The sequence below is a fragment of the Polyodon spathula genome, chromosome 2 (genome assembly GCF_017654505.1).
Source record: "Polyodon spathula isolate WHYD16114869_AA chromosome 2, ASM1765450v1, whole genome shotgun sequence".
Classification (NCBI taxonomy): Eukaryota; Metazoa; Chordata; class Actinopteri; order Acipenseriformes; family Polyodontidae; genus Polyodon; species Polyodon spathula.
The window spans coordinates 27,395,738-27,419,654 of record NC_054535.1 but is presented as its reverse complement, the minus strand read 5'-3'; the positions used below and the strand labels follow the sequence as shown (position 1 = coordinate 27,419,654).

The following is a 23,917-nucleotide window of genomic DNA, read 5'->3' as shown; positions in this document are numbered from 1 at the left end:
TATCACAATGAAGACGATTTCTTAAGGGTTATACTTCGTGTCAGTGTTTTCAGATGCAGAAATATCCCCCATACCTAAATCACTGCCAAAAAACTGTATTGTAAAAGACAAGATTAAAACCAGGCCTAAAGTAAACAGGAAGTGGCAGTTTTCTTGAAATATGCCTCTGGCATTCTTTTCTAAATACACACTGTTACCACCTTTGTAAGACATGTGGAAGTGTCTCGTTATCGGCACATGGGAAGATGCTATAATAACATCTGGATCTCATCTTGGCCACTGAAAAGATTAATCCCAGCCTCTGCCCTTACGGTGACAATCAAATGTATAGGAATGAGCCGTTATAGATTTACCAGATTAGAAATTGATTGCACACAATAACGTTGCACTGTTTTTTCGTTTTTTTCGTTTTTTTTAATACAATGAGCCGAGCTGTGTTCAAAAAAGCCTCGCTCACATTAGTCATGAGACTGTCTGAGCTCCTCCATTAGACAGGTGCTGTCAAGATACAGAAGACACATTTTGCAGTAGATAAGATACAAGAGAGCGCTGCCCCTTCCTCACCTACTCTAAGCCACTATAATTACCTGTATATGATGAGGTCTAAAAAGGAATTGCCTGTTCAAGTTAGACTTCTCAATTAAATCTGGATCTGTGACAACAATCTGAAAAAAAATTTAAAACAAGATATTGATGAAGTTGTGAGTGTTTCTATGCAGATCTTTCCAGAATAAATCAGGCAAATACATCTGTATTTGAAGTATTATGGATTTTCTTGTGTTTACTGCATCTTGTAAAGCACTTTGTGATGGTGGTCCACTATGAAAGGCGCTATATATAATAAAGATTGATTGATTGACTGCTATGCCCATGTTACAAATAATGAAATGATGACAAATGGAAGGAATGCGTAAATAAATTTAAATGACTGAACGGAAAAGGAAAGTCCTACCGTTCCTGAACTGCTGCCAAGACCAACGCCAAGAAGTGCAAAATTCTTCAGCATTTCACAGCCAATCGCGCCACATCCAACCTGAATGAAAATGTAACTGTTAGCCTCCTCTAAAAACACCCCAATGATACCATAATGAGCTATAATACCTGTTTCAGGTGTTCGAGGACTCGTGATAACCTTGTTTAGAGTGGTTTCTCACACGCTTTTTGCTGCTTGTTATAGCCGATCCAAAACAAAAAATACTTACTATGAACACTTTCAGCTTGTGCAGCTTTTGACACATGGTTTCCCCAATGCAGGCACGTAGGGCATCGTATCTATCTCCTCTGAACAGACAAAAGACAGACATAAAATCAATCATTCAGGAAAATATATTTACAAAAGGATTTTGGAAAAACGTACTGGTGTGGATGGTTTGCTTCATTCAAGTACAGGGTTTTGGCAGGTCACAGCACTGACCAATAAAGTGATTATTGGACATAAAAGTTTATTTGTCAGAAATATATTTCTCAAATAACGCAATGTACACAATACTTAACATACTGTATATGTATTAGAAAGGTTTACCTGATATGCATTAGCCTTAGAGGTGTAACAATTCATTACTTAAACTGTATCGTAATAGAGGTATGTATCTTTTCTATTAGAATGGTTCTTTAATGAAGAAAAGTGTGTTTAATAGTTGGAATGAATACACTTTGCCTATCATTTAATTTTTGTCATGACAAAATATTTCATCATTAAATGATCACTAGAACTTATTACATGTATGCATCGTGTAAGTAGCCTGTTATATTGTATCACATAAAAAGGCAGAAAATGACCAATACAATATAAAAAAAAAAAAAAAAAAAAAAAAAAAAAAAAAAAGATTTTTACTAATTATCTATAAGATCATTGTGACAGGGTAGAGGGGCCTTGCACAGATAATTTTAATTGCCTGTCCTGGACCAGCTTTCTCTGCAGGAGAATGCTAACAATGTTAGGAAAGCTGAGTGAATAGGCAGTTATTGGTGACATCTCTTTATTGTATGTTGTGTGTTTCAATCAATAAAAGTGCCTGCAGGCACAAAAACACAATTTTTGAGTGATTCCTGCCTCCATGCTGACTTATGAAGAATTAACCATTCAAAGACTGTAAACACATGAAGGTTGTGGGTTTTTTGTTTTTGTTTTTTTTAAAGAGTCTTTGGGCTCAACAACTACTTCCTCTGATTAATAAATGAATGCATAATAAAGAAATGCCCACAGTAAATATAAGCTCAATGTCAAATTAGACATGCTACCTTGGGAAGAACTCTTCACAAGCAGTTGTCTCGAGGGCCTTGACCACTTCAAGTGCATCAAAATAGAACTAAAGACATGAAACAAAAGGTTACACAAATGCACCGTGCCAACAGCACTGCACTGAACCACAGATATAAGTATTATGATTATCAAAAACTTGTGCTAAAGAATGTCCTTACCAAGTTTGTTTTTTTATCTATTATATCTTTTATAACTAGATTTTTCTTATATTTGCATGGTATTATTTAAAATCCCAGGAATATTAAAAACAATATAATACACAAGATCAACTAAACGTATTATAAAATTGGAAACCAAGTTAACTTTGCACACATCCACAAGTAAATAATGGTAAATTGGAAACACTTACCCACTGCTGTAATGGAGAAAATTTGCCTGTTAGTGCTTTCAGGACTTCCTGACTTGCAATTCCACCTACTGCAGCAGCAAGAGGGGGCAAAGACCCTTTCGCTGTCCTGGACACCCATTTCACAAGATCTTCATTAACATCAGCCTGCGAAACATTACAAAATTACTATTCATTCATTGTTTTGTACTACTTTGGATGACTATATGAAGAAATTAACTCAATGTTGCTCACGTCACTACATTTATTGGAATGGCAAAACCATCATTCAAATCTCCCACAGAAAACTTTGCAGATTAACAGGAAATGAAACCAAGTACTTCCTTCAAACTGTCACAGTTGGTTTTACAGACCATTATTTGCACTAATTTTGGAATATGTTAGTTTAGGAAAGAATGCTCTTCTGTAAACGAGACGTTAGAAAATAATGTTATGAACAACAACAACTAAAGAGATTTACAAATGTCTAAGGCAGCATTACTCACTTTGTTTACCAGAGTTTTATTGACTTCTTCTGTCAGCTTTAATAACAGATCTGCATCTTGAAGACACCTACAAAACAACAGCATCATTATTATATGTTAGCCCTTTAACATTTATAACCAGGATATACTCAACAGTAAGGTGGGGCATTCTGCAGACAGAAAATCAGTCCATCAAACTATAGTAATTTCTGATTTGTTGGAGGACTGGTAACAGAAGTTTTCATGTTATTCAATGGGCTCAGCCAAATACCCTACAAAGACAAGAGATAACAACAGAACAAACTTGTCAAAACCTAATAACAACCTACTTAACAATGGGACTGGACTCTAATGTTTCCACAATGTCCAGTAACTATCCTGTTAATACAAGTTTTACAATAATTAGCATCTTTGCAGTGCTCTTGTTTAGTATTTTATATAAATAGAACTACAAAGGGTCAGCTGTTTGACTCTTATTACTGCAACATAACCTTCTTGTTTTCCATCTTGGTGGCTAGTGTGCAAGTCAGTTATGACAAAAGCCCCTTTCACATTGGCATGCTCTACCCGGGTCAGGACCAGGAGTCATGCTGGTCGGTTACGCGATTTCTTGCGGAAGTGAAACCTTTACGCAGGTGTGGCGGTTTGTTATTTCGTCGGCTTACGAAGGTCTATCATGCAGTTTGTCGTCTCGCTCAACTGGGTATGACACAGGAATGTGGTTTTACACTATGCAGGATTGTGACCCAGGTAGCCGGGACCCAGGTAAGAGTGCCACTGTGAAAGGGGCTAAAGACATCAATCACATCAGCAGCAGCAGCAGCAGCAGTACAGTGGCACCAAAGCCTTGTGTTTAATCTTGGTAAAGATCCAACTGCAGGCAACTCAATGTAAAGATTAATTTAAAGGCCATGTTTACTAAAGGCCGGCACTTTCTAGGAGTCTGGATTAAGAAGCTGGTGTAATGAATTTCATTATCTAAAAAGCTATGGTAACAAAAGAAAAACACAGAAGGGAAGCAATCATGAGTTTGTCTTTTGTCTATAAAAGAATACAATTTTACTCACATATGCAATACAACTACTTGATTTCCTTTTACAAATTTAAATGAATAAATAATTACAATGCTTGAGGTAAGCGGGACTGATACCAAAATTATTCAGACAGTATGTTTTCAATTTCATTGTTTTATACAGCATATTTTCATTGGGTTAAATTGTGTAAACAGTTATTCTCTCAAGCTGTATTCTCCGTATTGCCTTGTTGCAGCATACTATATTTTTATTGGCAGTTACATGTACAGGTAAATCATTGTGTAAATTACATTTAATTATTCATTCTAGTTACTGGTATTTTCATTGACTAAATGACTTTTAAGAAACTTTGAAATTGTTTACGCAAGTGAATCTAAATATACTATATACAATAGAATTATGGATATTGAAATGTACAGTACTAGTTTTTGGTGCAACTGCATATCTGAAGTGGCTGTCATATACAAGCCTTGTTGACTTCATGACATTTAGAGAGCTGCATCACAGTCCAGTGGATCGTTACCCGATGCCTGGCATGCGCTGGTGCTGCTCCTGAAACATGTCCATCGCTAACAAGGCTGCATGAATCTGCAGAGGGGCCTGTTTGAGGAAGAAAAAAAAAAAAGATATAAAAAACACTGTTTCAGTTAGGTTACCCTGAAACAACAATGTCCTCACAAGTTCTTATTTTTTTTTTTTTTTTTTTGTTTTTTTGTTTTAATATTTTTGTTTTCCACAAATTCCACAGCCTGTGCTACAGAACCCAACCTGAGCCTTAAGCAACTGCTGTATGTGTCAAATGGCATCTTACTGTCTCTCTGAAACAGGAAGTCAATGAGGAGAAAACCAAGTACCATCACACTTAGATCATTATGGTAGTATAAATTGCCAAAGTGAAAATATAGACTAGGGTATGTATTATGTCTTTAGGGTACTTTAAAAATGATAACTATTTTACTATAAGAAATAGTTTATGGTACCAATTGCTGAACATTACATACTTAATATTTGGAAGCACAATAGACATATCTAATTTGTCACTGCTGTATTACTGTAGTTTGTAATATGCGTTGGTTTCATACATTTCTATAGAAGGATTATATTTCCATTGAAAAAAAGTGAAAGTCCCAGACAATAGATGCAGCTAAGTCACTATGACATATTTCACTATTCCTCTTTCAACACAACTGAATAAGGGAGTACTTAAGTCTAGTCTTTTGCCACCTATGCATTACTCCATGGCACTCAAGTTTCAAATATTTTGGGAATTAAAATTTTTGTAATGTGCAAAAAAAAAGTCTGGTTTTGCACAATATAGTAAAAATCTACAAGTAAGCGTTCTATATCCACTATAGTATGCACATATAAAAATCTAAGGGTGTGTGTGACAGAAAAGCAATGATTCTTGGTGGTGTTTTGTTTTGTTTGTCTAATTGTTTTGTGTTATATATTACTAGACGGCTAAACACGTTCCGGAGCTGTCGCCAGAAGCCAGCACAAACCCGGAGCAGCACTGCACTGTATCACAATAAATTGTATTTGCACCACTAGCACTAATTCACGCACTAACAGACGTGTGTATGTGTTTTGTGTGGGTGTATAATAAAAACTGGACTATTATTTGCGGGGCAAACACGGGGATTATAATTTAAGTAATACACGCTGCTGTATTACTTAACTTCATTATTATTTACTGTTTGTTTCGCGGTCAGGTAATGGACAAAACAAATCTTTGCACCTGGATTACAACTGTCTGTCTGTTCTTTAATCCCTGCACCCGCGCACTATTAACTACTTTGCCACAGTGTTATGCGTACGTGCAGACAGGCTCCTCCACATCTGCAGATTGGGGAACTCTCAGTAAATTATGGTAAAAAATGTTGTAACCAACTTTTAACACATTTGGATATGCGATACTTGAGATATTACGTCCTTCTATGACTAATTATCCCGGTCATCTGGCATATAATATGTATCTCCAACAGGGGTTAATGATGTTTGGATCAATGTACAACGTTTGATAAAATGTCACAAGTAACAGAATTAACATGACAAAACTTTTGTCTTAAAAGGAACAACACATGCAAATACAGAACTTTATATGTCTTTGTTACGAAGACGGCTGTAGTGGGTGATGTCAGACCAGAAGCAGGAACCAGGAAATAAACAACAGAGTGGTGGAGTTTGGTGAAGCTGAGTGACTGGTTTTGCTCAGCGTTTAATAATGAAACAAACAGAAAATAAAAGGTTGTAAAGACAAAACACACAGGACACAGCACTTTCGCCAAAATTAAGAGACAAACAAAACGGACTACACAGACAAACACTGTGAGCAGATATTTAACTATTATTATTATTATTATTATTATTATTATTAATAACCTCTGTCTCCAATCCCATTCTCCACTCACTGAACACACAACCCCAAGTGAGTGAAAAAATGCTGCTTTTATGCAGCTGTACTGAGACTCGATTGCGAATCAATCATTCAATTGGAGTCTCGGTACAAATGCACGTGAATTAATAAAGTGCAATTCCCCGTGCTCACATACTATTACATTTTACCTGCACGTGAAGTGCTGTGCAATCCTCGTGCCTAAATACAAATATACATTTTAAATAACTTGTGTTCCACAGACCCATTTATTTCCCTTTGTACCAATAACTATACACCAACATTAACACACATCACGCAACATTTAACACTGAAATACACACAGGGGCAGGCAACACTGCCACAGTCTTGTATATGACTTACTTATAGAACTGAATTTAGTGCAATAAAAGGATATTAAAGAATCTTACCTCAGGCTTGCTGAAATCTACTATAAGGCAACTTGGGTCAGTAAGCTGCTTCTCCATTTTTTCCTGAAATGTGAAAAATGCATAAATATATAGTGGAGTAACTTAAAAGAAGGCCAGTAATGGCCCATTACCTTATTATTGGATTTATTACTAAAATAATTCTCAATAGAAACTTACAATGTAAAAGGAATGACATGAAGTAAACTAGGTATCTACATAATTGTTAGGGACAGGGCGCAAATGGACATCACCTGAACATTTGCTGCGAGAGTTTTGTAACCACTAGAAAATCACTCTCTCAAAGTGTGGGTCTGTATCCTTGAATTGACCACATCTAAAAACAAACTTGCAGTAAAGTGGTTATTTTAACTGGACAAGGTAATTTGGACCGGTAACAGAATTATAATCTGTGCCCAGCTGTGTATCAGTGGTGGCTGGAGGCCAAAAAAGGGGAGGCAGAAAAAAGGCAGATGGCTTGGGGGATTTTCCACACTATCAAGCTGTGACGCAGTTTATTTTTTGTCTACCGGCCCAGATGTTTTTTTAATTTTCCTACCATTATGATAATCTCCTTTCATCACTCATAATCGTGCCTATTCAGTAAAGCGATACTTCAGCAGGGTGGCAGGAGGGTTTGAGGTACTCCTCCAATTAAAACCAGGGATCAGACTACATTTGACATTGCTAGTACTGTACTGTGTGTGGTTAGAGCAGATAGGAGTTTGTAACAGAGGCTTGTCTCCTCTGACGAAAAAAAGATCATGTGATCTGCTACTGCTAGTACTGTGGATAATAGCAGATAGGAGTTTATAATGGAGCCTTGCCTTCACTGAGGAGCCAGAACTGCTGTTACTATAGGAATGATGAATCTATGATTTAACTTTTGAGGAGGAACTGCCTCCCTTGCTTCGTCTGCATAATATAACTAGTGTTAAACTGTACAATGTCTAACAAAAACTTAAGTCACATGACCTGTAAATCAGAGTTCAATATTATTGTATCTAACAAAATGCAAGATTTATATGAAGTCACTACTTGAAGAGTTTTAGATATATAAGGCTGTGGCAGCAGTGGCTTCAAAAATTACTAACAAAAAAGGGTTCATTTTTCTTGCAGGACGCCTAGAAGATCAGAGAGCATTTTGGAACCAGAGAATGGCTCTGTATGGAGTATGATGCTAATATCTTGTTATGTCCATCGCGGAAACCAAAAAGTCACAAGACCAAAGTGATGGGTGAAAGCTCCCCTCATAGGGATGTCTAATTAGGCTTGATACATCTGGGGCTGCCTTGTCCTCAGTGAACGAATTAACTTTGTAGTGTACAGCCCATTGTGCAGTGGGTAAGGATATTACTGGTGACTTTTTTGGTTTATGTCGTTGAATACTAAAACTTTTAACGTGTTTTGCATGGATTTATTTGAAAATATAGTTTATATACTTACAAAGTAGAAAGTTTTGGGAGATTTTATTTGAACAATGATTCCTCCATGGGTGTATGCTTCCAAGTGTGATGTATCACCTATACTAAAGGTGTACGGTGAGAGTGCTGGAATAAATAAATAAACAATAAATAGACTTCAACTTGAACAAACACTATTTAACCAACTATAATACATATTCAAGTGCTTTTTATAAATCACAATTATAATCAAATGTATTTTACAGATTATATACAAAAGAAGAAAGTGGATTTTTTTAACCATCAACTCTGAACAGGGGCTACATATTACTGTATATTTGAAATAACTTAACAGTTTCTGAAATAAAGCAGGTTGTTAAAAGAAATATGACCATAATAAATGAGGATTACAGAGAGAATCACAGACTACAGGTGTGATAAAAAGCTTAATGTCTATTAATACATTATTCTGTCCTTTCTACACTGTGTCTAATTGTAGAATACATTGGTATGAGTGATGCCATAACATTCATAGGCTGGTCAATATAGCAAGGTTTATAACGTCCTATAAAAGCAGTACTTAATTTTGTTTTTAAATTGTATTAACGACCTTAACATAAAAAACAGGGAAAAAATGTTATTACCTGTTATTTGGCGAGTGGTTCCATTTAATTTAGACATCCCGTTGACTTCCCGAAAGGTGACAAGCTGTCCAGTCTGAAGTCCATGATTTCTATTGTCCATGCAGGTTACCACTCCAGGATTTGACTGAAAAACAACCACCTCAGCCCTTGTTATTAATCCATTTCAAATGTATTCATTAACTAGACATGTTTAACTTGGGGTTTTGTTTTTAACAAAACAGTGGAAGAGAATTGGCAGCTCTGAAAGAATGTCTGGTAACCACTATTGATGGAAAATAATAATATGAACATGTGAAAAAAGTGGTTGTAAAGTGGAAGACCTATATTGAAGTACTTAACGTCAACAATTTCTGAAATACCATTTTTATGTACCATTACCAATAAAAGGTTTACAGAGTGTCCTAGAACACAGCTGTGTACCAAATTTAAATACGACCTCCCTCCAAATAACGAGACTCATTCATATATATGATTAAAGCTTAACTAACTATGTTTCATCACACATGAATAAGCGCTTCTCTAGACATACATAAAAGTCTGACACTCTTACTTAAAATCAGACAGATGTGCTCCTTATATCATCTGATTGTTACTCTCAATAACTTGCACTAAAGATTGTCCTAATCAAGTTTCATCACGTTTGCATAGTTTTACATAGAGCACTGCTAATCCAAATGTGTTTAAACTCTAAAGTGAAACATATGTGCTGTAAAAAAATAAAACAAATAATTTAAACAAATAAAAACACACACACACCCACACCAAGATCAATTATAAAGCTGATATTTAAGCAGGAGAGTACCCTTTAGTGTTCTATAACAAAAGTGAAGAATGCTATTTTACTGTTTTTACCTGTGTTATATTCTGCACAAAGATTTCTTTAGGCTCTTCTCCGGTGGGATCAGAGACTTCAAACTTGTCTCCAAAATCACAGAACACACGTGAGCAAATCCCGTATACATCAGTGCTGATAAACTGTAAAGTAAAATGCACAGTACAGCAATTAAACAAAGAATAAACTGCATCAAAACCTTTCTTTTAATGTGTTTTTGTTTTACTTTTCATTTAGTCTGCTATGCCACAAAGGGTTCTATTGATACTTTCTTTTTTTTTTTTTAATCTGTATTGATGGATTTTGTTCATTTTGATATTCTCGCATTCACTTCTTAATAGTTCTACAAAAAAAAAAAAAAAAAACACTGCATTAACCTATCAAAAAAGAAACATTATTTAAATAACCTGCAAATTAAAGCTTTGTGAAGGCCAATAGCACCTTTTTTATGAGGTTTGCAATTGTTCTGCTCCAATATTAAGATTGTGAGCTAAATGTTTGTTGGATATGGACTTTGGACAGACAAAACCAAAAATTTGCTCACACCCTCAGAAGTTCAGCAACAAGGCTATAGCTTTAATAGCTTATCAATAGGAACAATGAATTCCAAAACAACCATTGGCTTGATGATTCTCCATTTACAACATCCTGGTATGGTATGGGAAACTGTGCAATTTACTCTACTACTGTATAAAAAAAGCTGTGAGGTGTACTGCATTTAGATCTTTGTGGATGCTAAAACGATAGAATACGTCTACATCTGGAGTAAAGAATACATCGGCTAACAAGGTAGGGTTATATTGATATTGTTTAACATTGCATTATTATAAAAAAAATGAAAATTGCAAATGGTTTATGTTTTTTTGAGAAGGGTGCTGGTTTTCCGGGATTTCGCAGGGAAATTGGTTTTCTATTTGCCTTGCCCATGTGTAGTGCAGTACTCAGTGAATGGAGCCTTAGAAATCCACAGTAATAGAACCACTGATCAATTCCAAGCGTCATAAAAAGAGAGGTAAAATAGAGTTGTCAGTGTTCACTATCTCCATTGCACTTGATGAAAAACAAAACACAATCTGTTCATGTTTGTGCAGCCACTAGTGATGGACGAAAAGTGAACTGGACCAAATGACTCAATCAACTACAGATTACAAATACTATGTTGATGAGTTGGCACAGGTGATAAGCACCAGGGAAATCTCATTGGAAATACAATCAATATATTAAAGGACATGACATATAAGCACTGTTGGAAAACATGTCCATCAGAAAACTATAAACAAGTCTGGTCCCCAAATAGTCATCTAAATCTTTGATTTAGTATAAAAAAATATAATTAGAGAAGGGTTAGAAATTGCAAAATCAATGAAAAGGTAATACCCTTTTAAATTGTTCAACAACAAATTATTCTACCAATAACTAAACTTTACAATAACTAAAGTTTACTTTAGGTTTTAAAGGCTAAACCTTACCTTAATTGGAGGCTGTTGTGAATGGCAAAATTCATTAATCCTCTTTTGGAGAGAAAGCCTGGTTTCAGTTAGGATCACGCACTGGTGATAACATTTTGAAAATGGTTAGTACAAAACGTAAGGCAAGAAGCAAAGAAACATACTTCATTAAAAACAAAATTGGCGAAAATATGCATACACTGACTTATACACAAGTTTCTGTATATCTTGTTTCCAGACCCCAATTTTGAAAGTGACATACCTCCTTATTATAACTCTTATACACTAGACACAAAGTTTCTCAAACTTTATTTGGGGCACATCTTTTAAAAACTGAAAAATAAAGAACAACATCTGGCTCTGTTCACAGAATGTTACAGTTTAAATTTGTTTTAGGAAAATCAATAACACCAGAATTAACCAGTCACAAAAGCGGCTGCTGACAAAAAATACAATCTGTTCTAGCAGAGTTTATGGATGATAAGATCACTTAAGTTATCAATACTCCCTCAACCAACCATCACAATTACACTGCCATTTACACAAATACACCAACTTACCTGATACTGCTTTAAGAACGACAGATCAGTTGTTGTGTCAATGGTTGCCGTGGATATGTTGACTTGAACATAAGGATTTAACTCAGCAATGCGAGGATAAACAGTTTCCACTCTATAAATAGGATTTAAAAACATTAATATATTATTGAAAGACATCAATACAGCTAGATGTATTTACTAGATGATTTTAGTATCTACTCATTTTTATTTTATAGTGGGTGTTGACTTTGTATGAGCCAATAACAGCATGCACTGTACAGTATAAGTAAATAAGAGGCATTAACCAAGCCAGTGTTGGGTTATGTGTTCATAGTACATACTGTATATCACTCTATACATATGTACTGTGCAACTCAACTCTATTATATGCACCTTTACTGGTATTTAATGATATGGGTTAGAGATCAAACATCCTCGGAAGCTCCATCTCTCAATTTAAGAGACACTAGCTGCTGACAGTTCTTTGATCCTCTACGTCTGCCTGACAGCTCTGTGCTCAAAATTAACTGCAGAGCAGTTTATCCTGAAGTCTTACATTTATGCAACAATGTCTTTAATTGTTATTAAACTGGCACCAGGCTCTAAAGCACTTTTAATTATATATTAGCCTGTAATGAAATTGTATTTAGGGAGTAGCCCTGCAGTTGAGTATTGATATTTATAAGGCTCCATAAAAGTGCACATTACCTTTTCCTCTGGTTCAGAACATCATCTTCACAAATAAAAAAGTTAGTTCCAAGATCCCAGGTTTCACATTTCTTTGTATCGTGAACAGTCAATGCCTGCAATTAGGATAAAAACATATAAGCAAGTGAAACAGATCTCCAAAAATAAAGATGAAATGGTCTAATAAAAGAGACTTCTGACGTATGTCTAACGGAAGAAAAATAGCAGGGTTGGTCCGATTTTCATTACTTAGCGCTCTAAGCAGTGATATTATTGTGAGTGTGTTTCAGTTTCTTTAGTCTATGCCTATGGGAGCTGGAATCTTTCAATCTGGTAATTCTGATATGGCTGTCTCAATGTCTTTCTACAGATCTGATTCAGATGCACTTGGTTTATGAACCAGGCCGTCAACTGCAATCATCCAACACTGGCCTGTTGGCAGTCCCAAGATACAGAATTTTGACCTTTGGTACAAGGGCCTTCAGTTGTCATCTCTCTCAACTATGGAACTCAGAACATGGTATTTGCCGCAGAGACAGTAAACATTTTTAAAGCCAGCCTAAAAATATTTTTATAGAACTTTCCAATAGTAAACCTATGGATTTCTGAATATGCTTTAATGTGCACATATCCCAGTGCTTGGAGTTGGGAGTTTCAGACAAAGTAAAATGGTTTGCGTACCTTTACTCCTGCAAGTACAATATTCTTTGCTGTAAAAACAAAAAAATCATCAACAATTAATAATTTACATGTTAAGTTGTCAGATCGAAAATACATATATTTTTATTTTATTTATTTTTATCTATGTACACCAGTACCATTTAGAAACAAAAAATGAATGAATGAATGTGAATAATCATAAGTAGCATAATACAACAGCATGCGTATAATATGTCCACATGCAAAAAACAATTTACTAGTTGTCATGATTGTTCAGCATATATTAAATTCTTCCCTATTACTCATTCCTTTTTATCTTACCCATCTCTACTCCTAGCCCTCCCATCCCACTGAGAAACACATGCGACTGGGCCATCTGCTGCATTGCATTATCACCCAGTACATAGCGTTGACGGCTAGAAAAAAAAAAACAGGCATTTCAATGTTAATTACCCATAAACTAAGTGCAGACTTGCACATAAAACACTTTTTTAAAACTAAAAACATACTGCTATTTCTTGATTCTGTCTATTTTTGCATCTTGTTTCACGGCTGTTCTGTTGTAACAGCTAGAGCAGATGCTGAATCTGAATCTTAACTGGAGTATCTGTACACCTGTTTGCACATTTGTGAATGCAATGTTTGTGAAAGGTGAGGGACAGTGGCACTGGCTAGAGGTGCCAAAGCACTGCAAGCACACCTCAATCCTAATCTGAAACGACCCTTCTCATCATCCTGGGCTTCTCTCAAGCAAAGACTTCTACTGTCTTAAATTGTGTGGTGCTTTTGTGATATGGACTAATGTCTCCTGGAGGTAAGCCTGAGCCTGGTTTCAACCCAGGGAAAAGTTGAGCCATTTATTTTAAAACTAAATTATAAAGATGAAATAGACAGCGAGCAACAGTAACTGAAGCTTATTATCAGTGAAGTAAACATAAAACTTACCCTTGATTGCATGATACTTCACTAGATATGGAATTATTACATTTACAAAAGTGGAATCCTGCATTTTGATCTATACCACTAATTTAAATTGTGCAACTTTGTTTTCTTATGAATAACTGACTTGTTTCAGAAAAAAAATCTGGGCTATTTACATTTGTATTCACTAAAACCCCTTGAGGTACACAAGGCATTGAACAGTTGTTCAAATGTTTTATTCCTGAAATACATTTGAGCGTGACTCAAGTACCACAAGGAACCCTGCTGCAAAAATAAGAACGTTAGCATAACTACTTGTGGGACTCATATGTCCCTTGTACCATAAAGGGTTAATGTGATTTTTTTGTTATGACAAATCAACTTATCCTAACAAAGAGCTGGAGTCTTACCTGTACAAAGTATCATCAATTTCCATAGAATCTGCAGCCATAATCTGGTATGTTGTTTTCTTTCAAAGAAATTCTTCAAAATGGTTACAAAAAAAAAATCAAGATTGTTATAGTACTGTGAGAAAATATAACACACGCACAGCTTCTCCTTTCAATGCGTCTTTCTTGAAACTATACTGCAGAACTTGATTACCAAGTCCATATATTTTAGAGAATTGGATCTTGATGGTAAAATCCTTCAGTGAAGTCTGTTATCCAGAATTATACAAATATAGTCACTACAATTGAGAAATCTTGTGAAACAGCCGTAAACCAAGCATGTTTTGATCAGCCCAGTGAAATCAGCTCTCAGAGTGTATGTATTACACATCCAAAGTATACTGCATACCAAATCAATTATTTAGTGACAGACAATGTACACAAAAAATGTGTCTTACAGCCAATTACTACTGGCCAGCAGCAGTTGATGGAATTTTCATCGAGGTTGATTCATTGCATAATTAAAAGAGTTAATTAATAGTATTTACATGTGTCACAAAAGCGTGTACCGGTATATCACCCGACTGGCAAACCGAAAAAGTGCCTAAGAAAACACATTCAAGTGTCATTTTAAAAAAACAGAAGTCCTTTGTTAAATATTGCATGCAGTAGCAATATTAGTGCTTTGTGATAATCAAGCGTTTCAAGTTAGAAGGGCTTCTAGTCTCTCGTATGACTGTACTACCTAGATTTTTCTGAATGCCAATTATTATAATTATTAAAATTATTATTATTATTTTATTTGTTTTATTGTCATTTTATGTTTTAATATATTCGCAAACTGCTTACTCACTCATCCCAGGGCCTCCACTAACTTAATGTGTACATGACTTCCATAAACAAACGTTACTGAGCGACATACATAGACTACACGGTTTCACCCCTGAAAACCACTGGTTCTCCCTGGGTTTAACAATTATTGTAAACGTATTAAAAGTATACAAATGCGATTTACCTGCCAGTGTTGGAGATTACAGTCGGTGAATGAATGACTGGAGATCACAATTCATTCCGGGTTACAAGTGGGTCTGATCACGTGAACACTCGAGCCCATGTGATCACGTCAGAGTTTGCAGGAAATGCAGAAGTCGTGGATGCATCAAACATTGATTCAAATTGCACGTTTTTCGCTTGTATATTCTCTGATGTATTTTGGATAAAGGTTACTTATTGGTTTCTTTATTCTTGCAGTAGGCTCATTTATTTTTCCATGGAATATATAGTATGCTCTTTTGAGGACTCAGGTATTGATCGTTCTTTTATTTTCATAATAAATTTAATTATTTTGTTTGCAAAATATTACATAAATGAAAGATGATGAAAATTAAACCAAATCCCTCTCATTTTCGCTGTGACTGTAAAATTAATTTAAATTCTATGAAGATGTGTAAAGACATGAGAGCGATCAGAGCATTGGATGCCTTTGGTACTGACTTTTACACTGTAGTCTTATCCGTGACTTATTTGTCTAAATAGATGACAAAACGTCCCTTTTATTTTGTTATGTATTTCTGCATTGTTTTCTATAATACATTGTTACTGAAACCTGTTGTTCATTATGCAATTAGTTTTTTTTTGCATATTGGTCCCACCTCTGCCACTGACTGACTCACTGTTTGACCCTGAGCAAGTCACTTAACCTCCTTGTGCTCCATCCTGTAGCTGAGATGTTAAATCAGTGTCTAATTGTAAGAGACTCTGCATATAATGCACAGTTCACAGCCTACCTCTGTAAAGTGCTTTGTGATAGTGGTCCACTATGAAAGGTGCTATATAACAATAAAGATTATTATTATTATTATTATTATTATTATTATTATTATTATTATTATTATATATTGCAATGTAGGCCTACAATAAAACTTTTTGAATAAAAAAGAATCGTGGATGCATGGTAAGCAATAAAAGTAGAACAGAATTACAGTGTGTGCCCAGGATGAAAATATTTGATGTTTCATTACTTTCTGAGGATATATTTATGTGAGCATCTTTCAGAACATAAAAGCGTGTCAAACTGATAGTTCAGATTTCGTATTAACAGCACATATGATTTAAAAAAAAATACAGTGTCCAATAATCATATTCAATTTTGTAGAGAAATATAAAGTATCATTTTCTCTTTTGTTCACTCTACTATAAAAGAAACCAGAACTCATAGCAGTATCAGTTTGTGTGTCTTACCTAAAGACAGTTCCAGCTGCAGGCTCCCATTCCTTCTTGACATTCGGAACTAAATGTGTGTTCAGTAGGTGGGTATACATGTTACCAGCCACAAATTATTCTGTAGAGTAATTCATCTAATTAAAGGGGATATATTATTCCCAAATAGTTGTTGCATTTGTAAGAAAATAGAACATGTATTATTATTATTATTATTATTATTATTATTATTATTATTATTATTATTATTATTATTAATATTATTATTAACATGGACATACAAAATAGCAACCTTTTTTAAACTGAAACTTGTATGGTTGCTACAGCTCAAATCGACCACGAGAAGAATCCTCAACCATATGAGAAAGCATGATATCACAGGTCGCAAAGCCTCTGGGGTGAATTAAGGTTGGATTGGGTTAATATTGTTAACTAACCCCCAATTTCCCAATGTGGGATTGATGAGACAGAAACCTAATGTGGTTGGATAAAAAGGTTCTGGGTAGGTACAGTAGGAAAGAGTGCACACGTGACATTTTTAAAACATGCCCAAAATGACGAAAATGTGTTATGAAAGCCACATACATTTTATGACCTTCGACTTTAATTTCCTCCCCATAAGGAAGTATGATCTTCTGAAACAAGCATATTCAATTCAGTTTTTTATCGTGGAATACATTAAGATTTGTTTGAACTTACTTAAAAAGCTTTCTTCAATACATCTAAATTATGAAACAACATGACCTGTCAACTCTGCAAGTCCAACCTGATCTCTGTCTATATAGATGTAGAGTGGGTGGGACTGGTAGAAATGAAGGCAGTGCATTTTGTCAAACAGGTCATTCATTACATTTGAATTATCTATTTTAAAATAAGTATATGTACTGCATTTTTTATTATAGTTATAATTGAAACTAGGGAGGGAAAATAAAAATATATCTGTCCAATTTAACTACAGAGGCCTGGGTTCAATTACAGCTAATGTCTGAAGTTTGGTGCCAAGAGTAGAGTCTTTAAACTAAGCTTGTGAATCAGAAGGAGACTGTTAACCTATCGCCCTGCAACACTGCGTTAATGGATGTAAGAAATGCCACATTTGTTCTTTGTATTTTTTTCACTCATGTATTTGCTGCGTCCACAAGGGTAGAGTATTGCATGGACAGGCTAATGCTTTGTTCCAGCTGTACATAGACATGTTTTAGCCACATGGGTGTTCTTAACACCTGGGTGTTGTTAAGAAAGCTCCAGGATGTGACGGGTGCAACAGGAAACAATGTTTAGTGTACAGTAGCTGACCAAGAAAAAAATGCATTTTGTTAAAACAAATCATATTTCATACCCATATTAAATTGCTCTCTAAAGTGATTAAGCTAACAAAATAATTTGATAACTCTTACATGTTGTGCTTCTGCTCAAATGTCAAGTTTTGAAAGAAACACACATTGTTGTAAACCTGTGTTTGCATTGCAAAACCTGATGTATATGTGTGTATATATGTATCAGGTTTTATATGTAGTACACTTGGTTAAAGAAATGTCTGTTTTCAAGCCATGCTTTTAGTTAATGTGGATCTTGCTCGGTCATTTCACCTGGTGGGTTCATTAAACACCAACATATTGAAACTCCTCCACCTCTGAGAATCACCTGCCTGCAGGGACTGAGGTTCACCACAGTGTTCTAAAAACAAAAAAAAAGACACACTTGTTATTACAGTTAATGGGTATTAATTGGTATACTGTTATGTGCATCTTTAAGATAATGGAAATTTTAAGGAAGAAAGAATAGTCTCATATCTTGTAAAGCGCTTTGCGATGGTGGTCCACTATGAAAGGCACTATATAAATATTCTTCTTCTTCTTCTTCTTCTTCTTCTTCTTCTTCTTCTTCTTATTATTATTATTATTATTATTATTATTATTATTATTATTATTATTATTTGTACATAACACTTCACAGAACATTATATCAACTGTTGGTTTTAATAGTTTTTTAATTGTATAGTTTTAAGTATTGTATAGTCTGGGTTGATTTTGTTTGGAAATGTTTGGCTTTCAGGCTCATTTAACCCTCAGAATCCTGAAGACAAGTAAATATAGTAATGTTATTTTTTGTTTTCTACCGTAAACCGGCTTTTCCCATTGACCACAAAAATAATTGTGTTATAATGATCATTTCCACTAGAGGGAGCATTTCACCTATAATATACAGTGGAAAAAAAACAAAAAAAACACCTGTTGCAGCTATTGTAAAAAAATGCACATTTTCTGATCAGATTTATAGACAATTTAAATGGATAGTTCTAAACTGACATAGCATTTGGAACTTAGTATTTTAAATCATATTCTTGAAAAGATATAAAGAACGTGGAATTATGAACTTGCAATTGAACAGTAAATTATGATTGCAGTATGAATTTTGTATCTCAAATTCTAAAGTCATCTACTATAGACAATACATTAGAAAGTCTCCAAAAATAAAAGGCGTGACCAAGGCTTCAAATAAACTTACCTTGTCTTACTTTACACAGCACAGCATTATTTTAGCCAGATCCTTATTGATTTTCATTGGGGGAGGGGGTTGTTTGTTGTTTTTGTTTTATTTTTTTGCAGACTTTTTCACATAGATTGAAGCAAAGCCTATGTATTTTTCCATAATATAAGTTTGGCCCAACTGACCCCATACAGCTTCCTATGACAACACAGAATGTGAGTGTAAAGGTTACTGACACTAGAAAACTTTTCAAAATATTATAGAACATAATTTCCAGCAAAGTACCCCACCCCCCCCCCCCCCCCCCCCCACACACACACACACACACACAAGATTATGCTTTGAAATGTCATAGCCAACTTGTTGCTGCAGCAGTTATCAGAAAACAGGCCTGAAAAAAAAAAAAAAATCTTTGGCAACTTTTTCAGGCAACTCTGTAAGCAACTATTTGAAGTGAATATTCCCCCACCCCATGTAAGACTTAGCACAATGAAAACATGCCTTCAGGTTTTTGGAGGTGAGTACGTTGTTATGTGTGAGGCTATATTGTACTGAAAATGACCCTCATATTTCAAATATAGTGCTTATTTAAAAGGTTAACTTGATCAGATTCATCCAGACTAAAATGTACAGGACACCATGAGTAAATTTTTACATAGATAACAATCTTCTATTTTCTGTTTCTGGAGCCAGAATTAAAAGTTCACATTTGTGTTATGTTGACCATTGTGTTATGTTAAACAAATTCTGCTGCTCTGCTGCCAAACCCCAACAGACAGCTACAGTGTGATGGCAGATACCTCCTGATAAACTGTGCTAAAGAATGTCCTTCAGCAAGTTTCATCACCAGGGACTTAGTGGTGATCTAAATACATCCCCAGATTGCTAAAACATTTGCCAAAGAATAACATAATTAAGTTGTCATTAGACTTCAGTATAATTGTGTGCTACAATATATAGTCTGCCAAGCCCAGGTCATGCATTATAACTTCCTGTCTTTAGGAATTTGATTTTTTACGTTTGAGGCCAAAATGTTTCAATGCTGTGTCTCTAGAGTGAGGCTTGGTGTGTTATAGTATCCATAGTTTTTTTTTTTTTTTTTTTTTAAATACAATTCAAAACAGGTGTCCTATGCTTGGTACTTTGATCACTGATGAAGAGATCTTAAAACGGAAACAAAGCTTTTTTTGTGTAACCAAATATATGTTTCCTGCAGGCAGATTTCTAAAGTGCTAGTTAGCATTATTCTGATTTAGATTAGCTCAAAGCTTGCTTTCAATAGGATCATTATGTCATGTATTTACCTGTTTTGCCCAATTATATAACAACATTTGCTTATGCTAAACTCCAGTCTCTGTTCCCTTTATTTTGACACTGAGAAGTTTTAGCTAGGTCAACGTTAAAATCTGTTGTATTTATTATACGTACAAAACATACACAGCCCCCAAAACATCATCATTGATTCATATAATCTGAAGCAGCACTGCAGCACTGCATTAATGTCCAGCTGCAGGCTCCCATTCCTTCTTGACATTCGGAACTAAATGTGTGTTCAGTAGGTGGGTATACATGTTACCAGCCACAAATTATTCTGTAGAGTAATTCATCTAATTAAAGGGGATATATTATTCCCAAATAGTTGTTGCATTTGTAAGAAAATAGAACATTATTATTATTATTATTATTATTATTATTATTATTTTATTATTATTATTAATATTATTATTAACATGGACATACAAAATAGCAACCTTTTTTAAACTGAAACTTGTATGGTTGCTACAGCTCAAATCGACCACGAGAAGAATCCTCAACCATATGAGAAAGCATGATATCACAGGTCGCAAAGCCTCTGGGGTGAATTAAGGTTGGATTGGGTTAATATTGTTAACTAACCCCCAATTTCCCAATGTGGGATTGATGAGACAGAAACCTAATGTGGTTGGATAAAAAGGTTCTGGGTAGGTACAGTAGGAAAGAGTGCACACGTGACATTTTTAAAACATGCCCAAAATGACGAAAATGTGTTATGAAAGCCACATACATTTTATGACCTTCGACTTTAATTTCCTCCCCATAAGGAAGTATGATCTTCTGAAACAAGCATATTCAATTCAGTTTTTTATCGTGGAATACATTAAGATTTGTTTGAACTTACTTAAAAAGCTTTCTTCAATACATCTAAATTATGAAACAACATGACCTGTCAACTCTGCAAGTCCAACCTGATCTCTGTCTATATAGATGTAGAGTGGGTGGGACTGGTAGAAATGAAGGCAGTGCATTTTGTCAAACAGGTCATTCATTACATTTGAATTATCTATTTTAAAATAAGTATATGTACTGCATTTTTTATTATAGTTATAATTGAAACTAGGGAGGGAAAATAAAAATATATCTGTCCAATTTAACTACAGAGGCCTGGGTTCAATTACAGCTAATGTCTGAAGTTTGGTGCCAAGAGTAGAGTCTTTAAACTAAGCTTGTGAATCAGAAGGAGACTGTTAACCTATCGCCCTGCAACACTGCGTTAATGGATGTAAGAAATGCCACATTTGTTCTTTGTATTTTTTTCACTCATGTATTTGCTGCGTCCACAAGGGTAGAGTATTGCATGGACAGGCTAATGCTTTGTTCCAGCTGTACATAGACATGTTTTAGCCACATGGGTGTTCTTAACACCTGGGTGTTGTTAAGAAAGCTCCAGGATGTGACGGGTGCAACAGGAAACAATGTTTAGTGTACAGTAGCTGACCAAGAAAAAAATGCATTTTGTTAAAACAAATCATATTTCATACCCATATTAAATTGCTCTCTAAAGTGATTAAGCTAACAAAATAATTTGATAACTCTTACATGTTGTGCTTCTGCTCAAATGTCAAGTTTTGAAAGAAACACACATTGTTGTAAACCTGTGTTTGCATTGCAAAACCTGATGTATATGTGTGTATATATGTATCAGGTTTTATATGTAGTACACTTGGTTAAAGAAATGTCTGTTTTCAAGCCATGCTTTTAGTTAATGTGGATCTTGCTCGGTCATTTCACCTGGTGGGTTCATTAAACACCAACATATTGAAACTCCTCCACCTCTGAGAATCACCTGCCTGCAGGGACTGAGGTTCACCACAGTGTTCTAAAAACAAAAAAAAAGACACACTTGTTATTACAGTTAATGGGTATTAATTGGTATACTGTTATGTGCATCTTTAAGATAATGGAAATTTTAAGGAAGAAAGAATAGTCTCATATCTTGTAAAGCGCTTTTTGATGGTGGTCCACTATGAAAGGCACTATATAAAATATTTCTTCTTCTTCTTCTTCTTCTTCTTCTTCTTCTTCTTCTTCTTCTTCTCGTTTATTATTTATTTATTATTATTATTATTATTATTTGTACATAACACTTCACAGAACATTATATCAACTGTTGGTTTTAATAGTTTTTTAATTGTATAGTTTTAAGTATTGTATAGTCTGGGTTGATTTTGTTTGGAAATGTTTGGCTTTCAGGCTCATTTAACCCTCAGAATCCTGAAGACAAGTAAATATAGTAATGTTATTTTTTGTTTTCTACCGTAAACCGGCTTTTCCCATTGACCACAAAAATAATTGTGTTATAATGATCATTTCCACTAGAGGGAGCATTTCACCTATAATATACAGTGGAAAAAAAACAAAAAAAACACCTGTTGCAGCTATTGTAAAAAAATGCACATTTTCTGATCAGATTTATAGACAATTTAAATGGATAGTTCTAAACTGACATAGCATTTGGAACTTAGTATTTTAAATCATATTCTTGAAAAGATATAAAGAACGTGGAATTATGAACTTGCAATTGAACAGTAAATTATGATTGCAGTATGAATTTTGTATCTCAAATTCTAAAGTCATCTACTATAGACAATACATTAGAAAGTCTCCAAAAATAAAAGGCGTGACCAAGGCTTCAAATAAACTTACCTTGTCTTACTTTACACAGCACAGCATTATTTTAGCCAGATCCTTATTGATTTTCATTGGGGGAGGGGGTTGTTTGTTGTTTTTGTTTTATTTTTTTGCAGACTTTTTCACATAGATTGAAGCAAAGCCTATGTATTTTTCCATAATATAAGTTTGGCCCAACTGACCCCATACAGCTTCCTATGACAACACAGAATGTGAGTGTAAAGGTTACTGACACTAGAAAACTTTTCAAAATATTATAGAACATAATTTCCAGCAAAGTACCCCCCCCCCACACACACACACACACACACAAAGATTATGCTTTGAAATGTCATAGCCAACTTGTTGCTGCAGCAGTTATCAGAAAACAGGCCTGAAAAAAAAAAAAAAATCTTTGGCAACTTTTTCAGGCAACTCTGTAAGCAACTATTTGAAGTGAATATTCCCCCACCCCATGTAAGACTTAGCACAATGAAAACATGCCTTCAGGTTTTTGGAGGTGAGTACGTTGTTATGTGTGAGGCTATATTGTACTGAAAATGACCCTCATATTTCAAATATAGTGCTTATTTAAAAGGTTAACTTGATCAGATTCATCCAGACTAAAATGTACAGGACACCATGAGTAAATTTTTACATAGATAACAATCTTCTATTTTCTGTTTCTGGAGCCAGAATTAAAAGTTCACATTTGTGTTATGTTGACCATTGTGTTATGTTAAACAAATTCTGCTGCTCTGCTGCCAAACCCCAACAGACAGCTACAGTGTGATGGCAGATACCTCCTGATAAACTGTGCTAAAGAATGTCCTTCAGCAAGTTTCATC

The 23,917-nt window shown here is 34.8% G+C and overlaps 1 protein-coding gene across 2 annotated transcripts in view; it reads right to left on the bottom strand.

Moving 5' to 3' along the window:
- The window catches only part of LOC121294765 (ubiquitin-like modifier-activating enzyme 6), a 31,992-nt gene extending 16,480 nt beyond the window's left edge, over positions 1-15,512 (bottom strand). For both annotated transcript variants that reach the window (XM_041218845.1, XM_041218851.1), the window contains exons 1-18: positions 15,448-15,512; positions 14,454-14,526; positions 13,444-13,538; positions 13,144-13,172; positions 12,484-12,578; positions 11,797-11,908; positions 11,258-11,338; positions 9,809-9,931; positions 8,957-9,080; positions 8,356-8,459; positions 6,913-6,975; positions 4,631-4,707; positions 3,095-3,161; positions 2,613-2,756; positions 2,242-2,309; positions 1,203-1,281; positions 953-1,033; positions 588-665 (exon numbers count right to left, since the gene is read on the bottom strand). In XM_041218845.1, coding sequence (XP_041074779.1) covers positions 588-665; positions 953-1,033; positions 1,203-1,281; positions 2,242-2,309; positions 2,613-2,756; positions 3,095-3,161; positions 4,631-4,707; positions 6,913-6,975; positions 8,356-8,459; positions 8,957-9,080; positions 9,809-9,931; positions 11,258-11,338; positions 11,797-11,908; positions 12,484-12,578; positions 13,144-13,172; positions 13,444-13,538; positions 14,454-14,494 — 1,461 coding nt within the window. In that variant the 5' untranslated portion in view covers positions 14,495-14,526; positions 15,448-15,512. The remainder of the gene's footprint in view (positions 1-587; positions 666-952; positions 1,034-1,202; positions 1,282-2,241; positions 2,310-2,612; positions 2,757-3,094; positions 3,162-4,630; positions 4,708-6,912; positions 6,976-8,355; positions 8,460-8,956; positions 9,081-9,808; positions 9,932-11,257; positions 11,339-11,796; positions 11,909-12,483; positions 12,579-13,143; positions 13,173-13,443; positions 13,539-14,453; positions 14,527-15,447) is intronic.
- Positions 15,513-23,917: the final 8,405 nt, after the last annotated feature.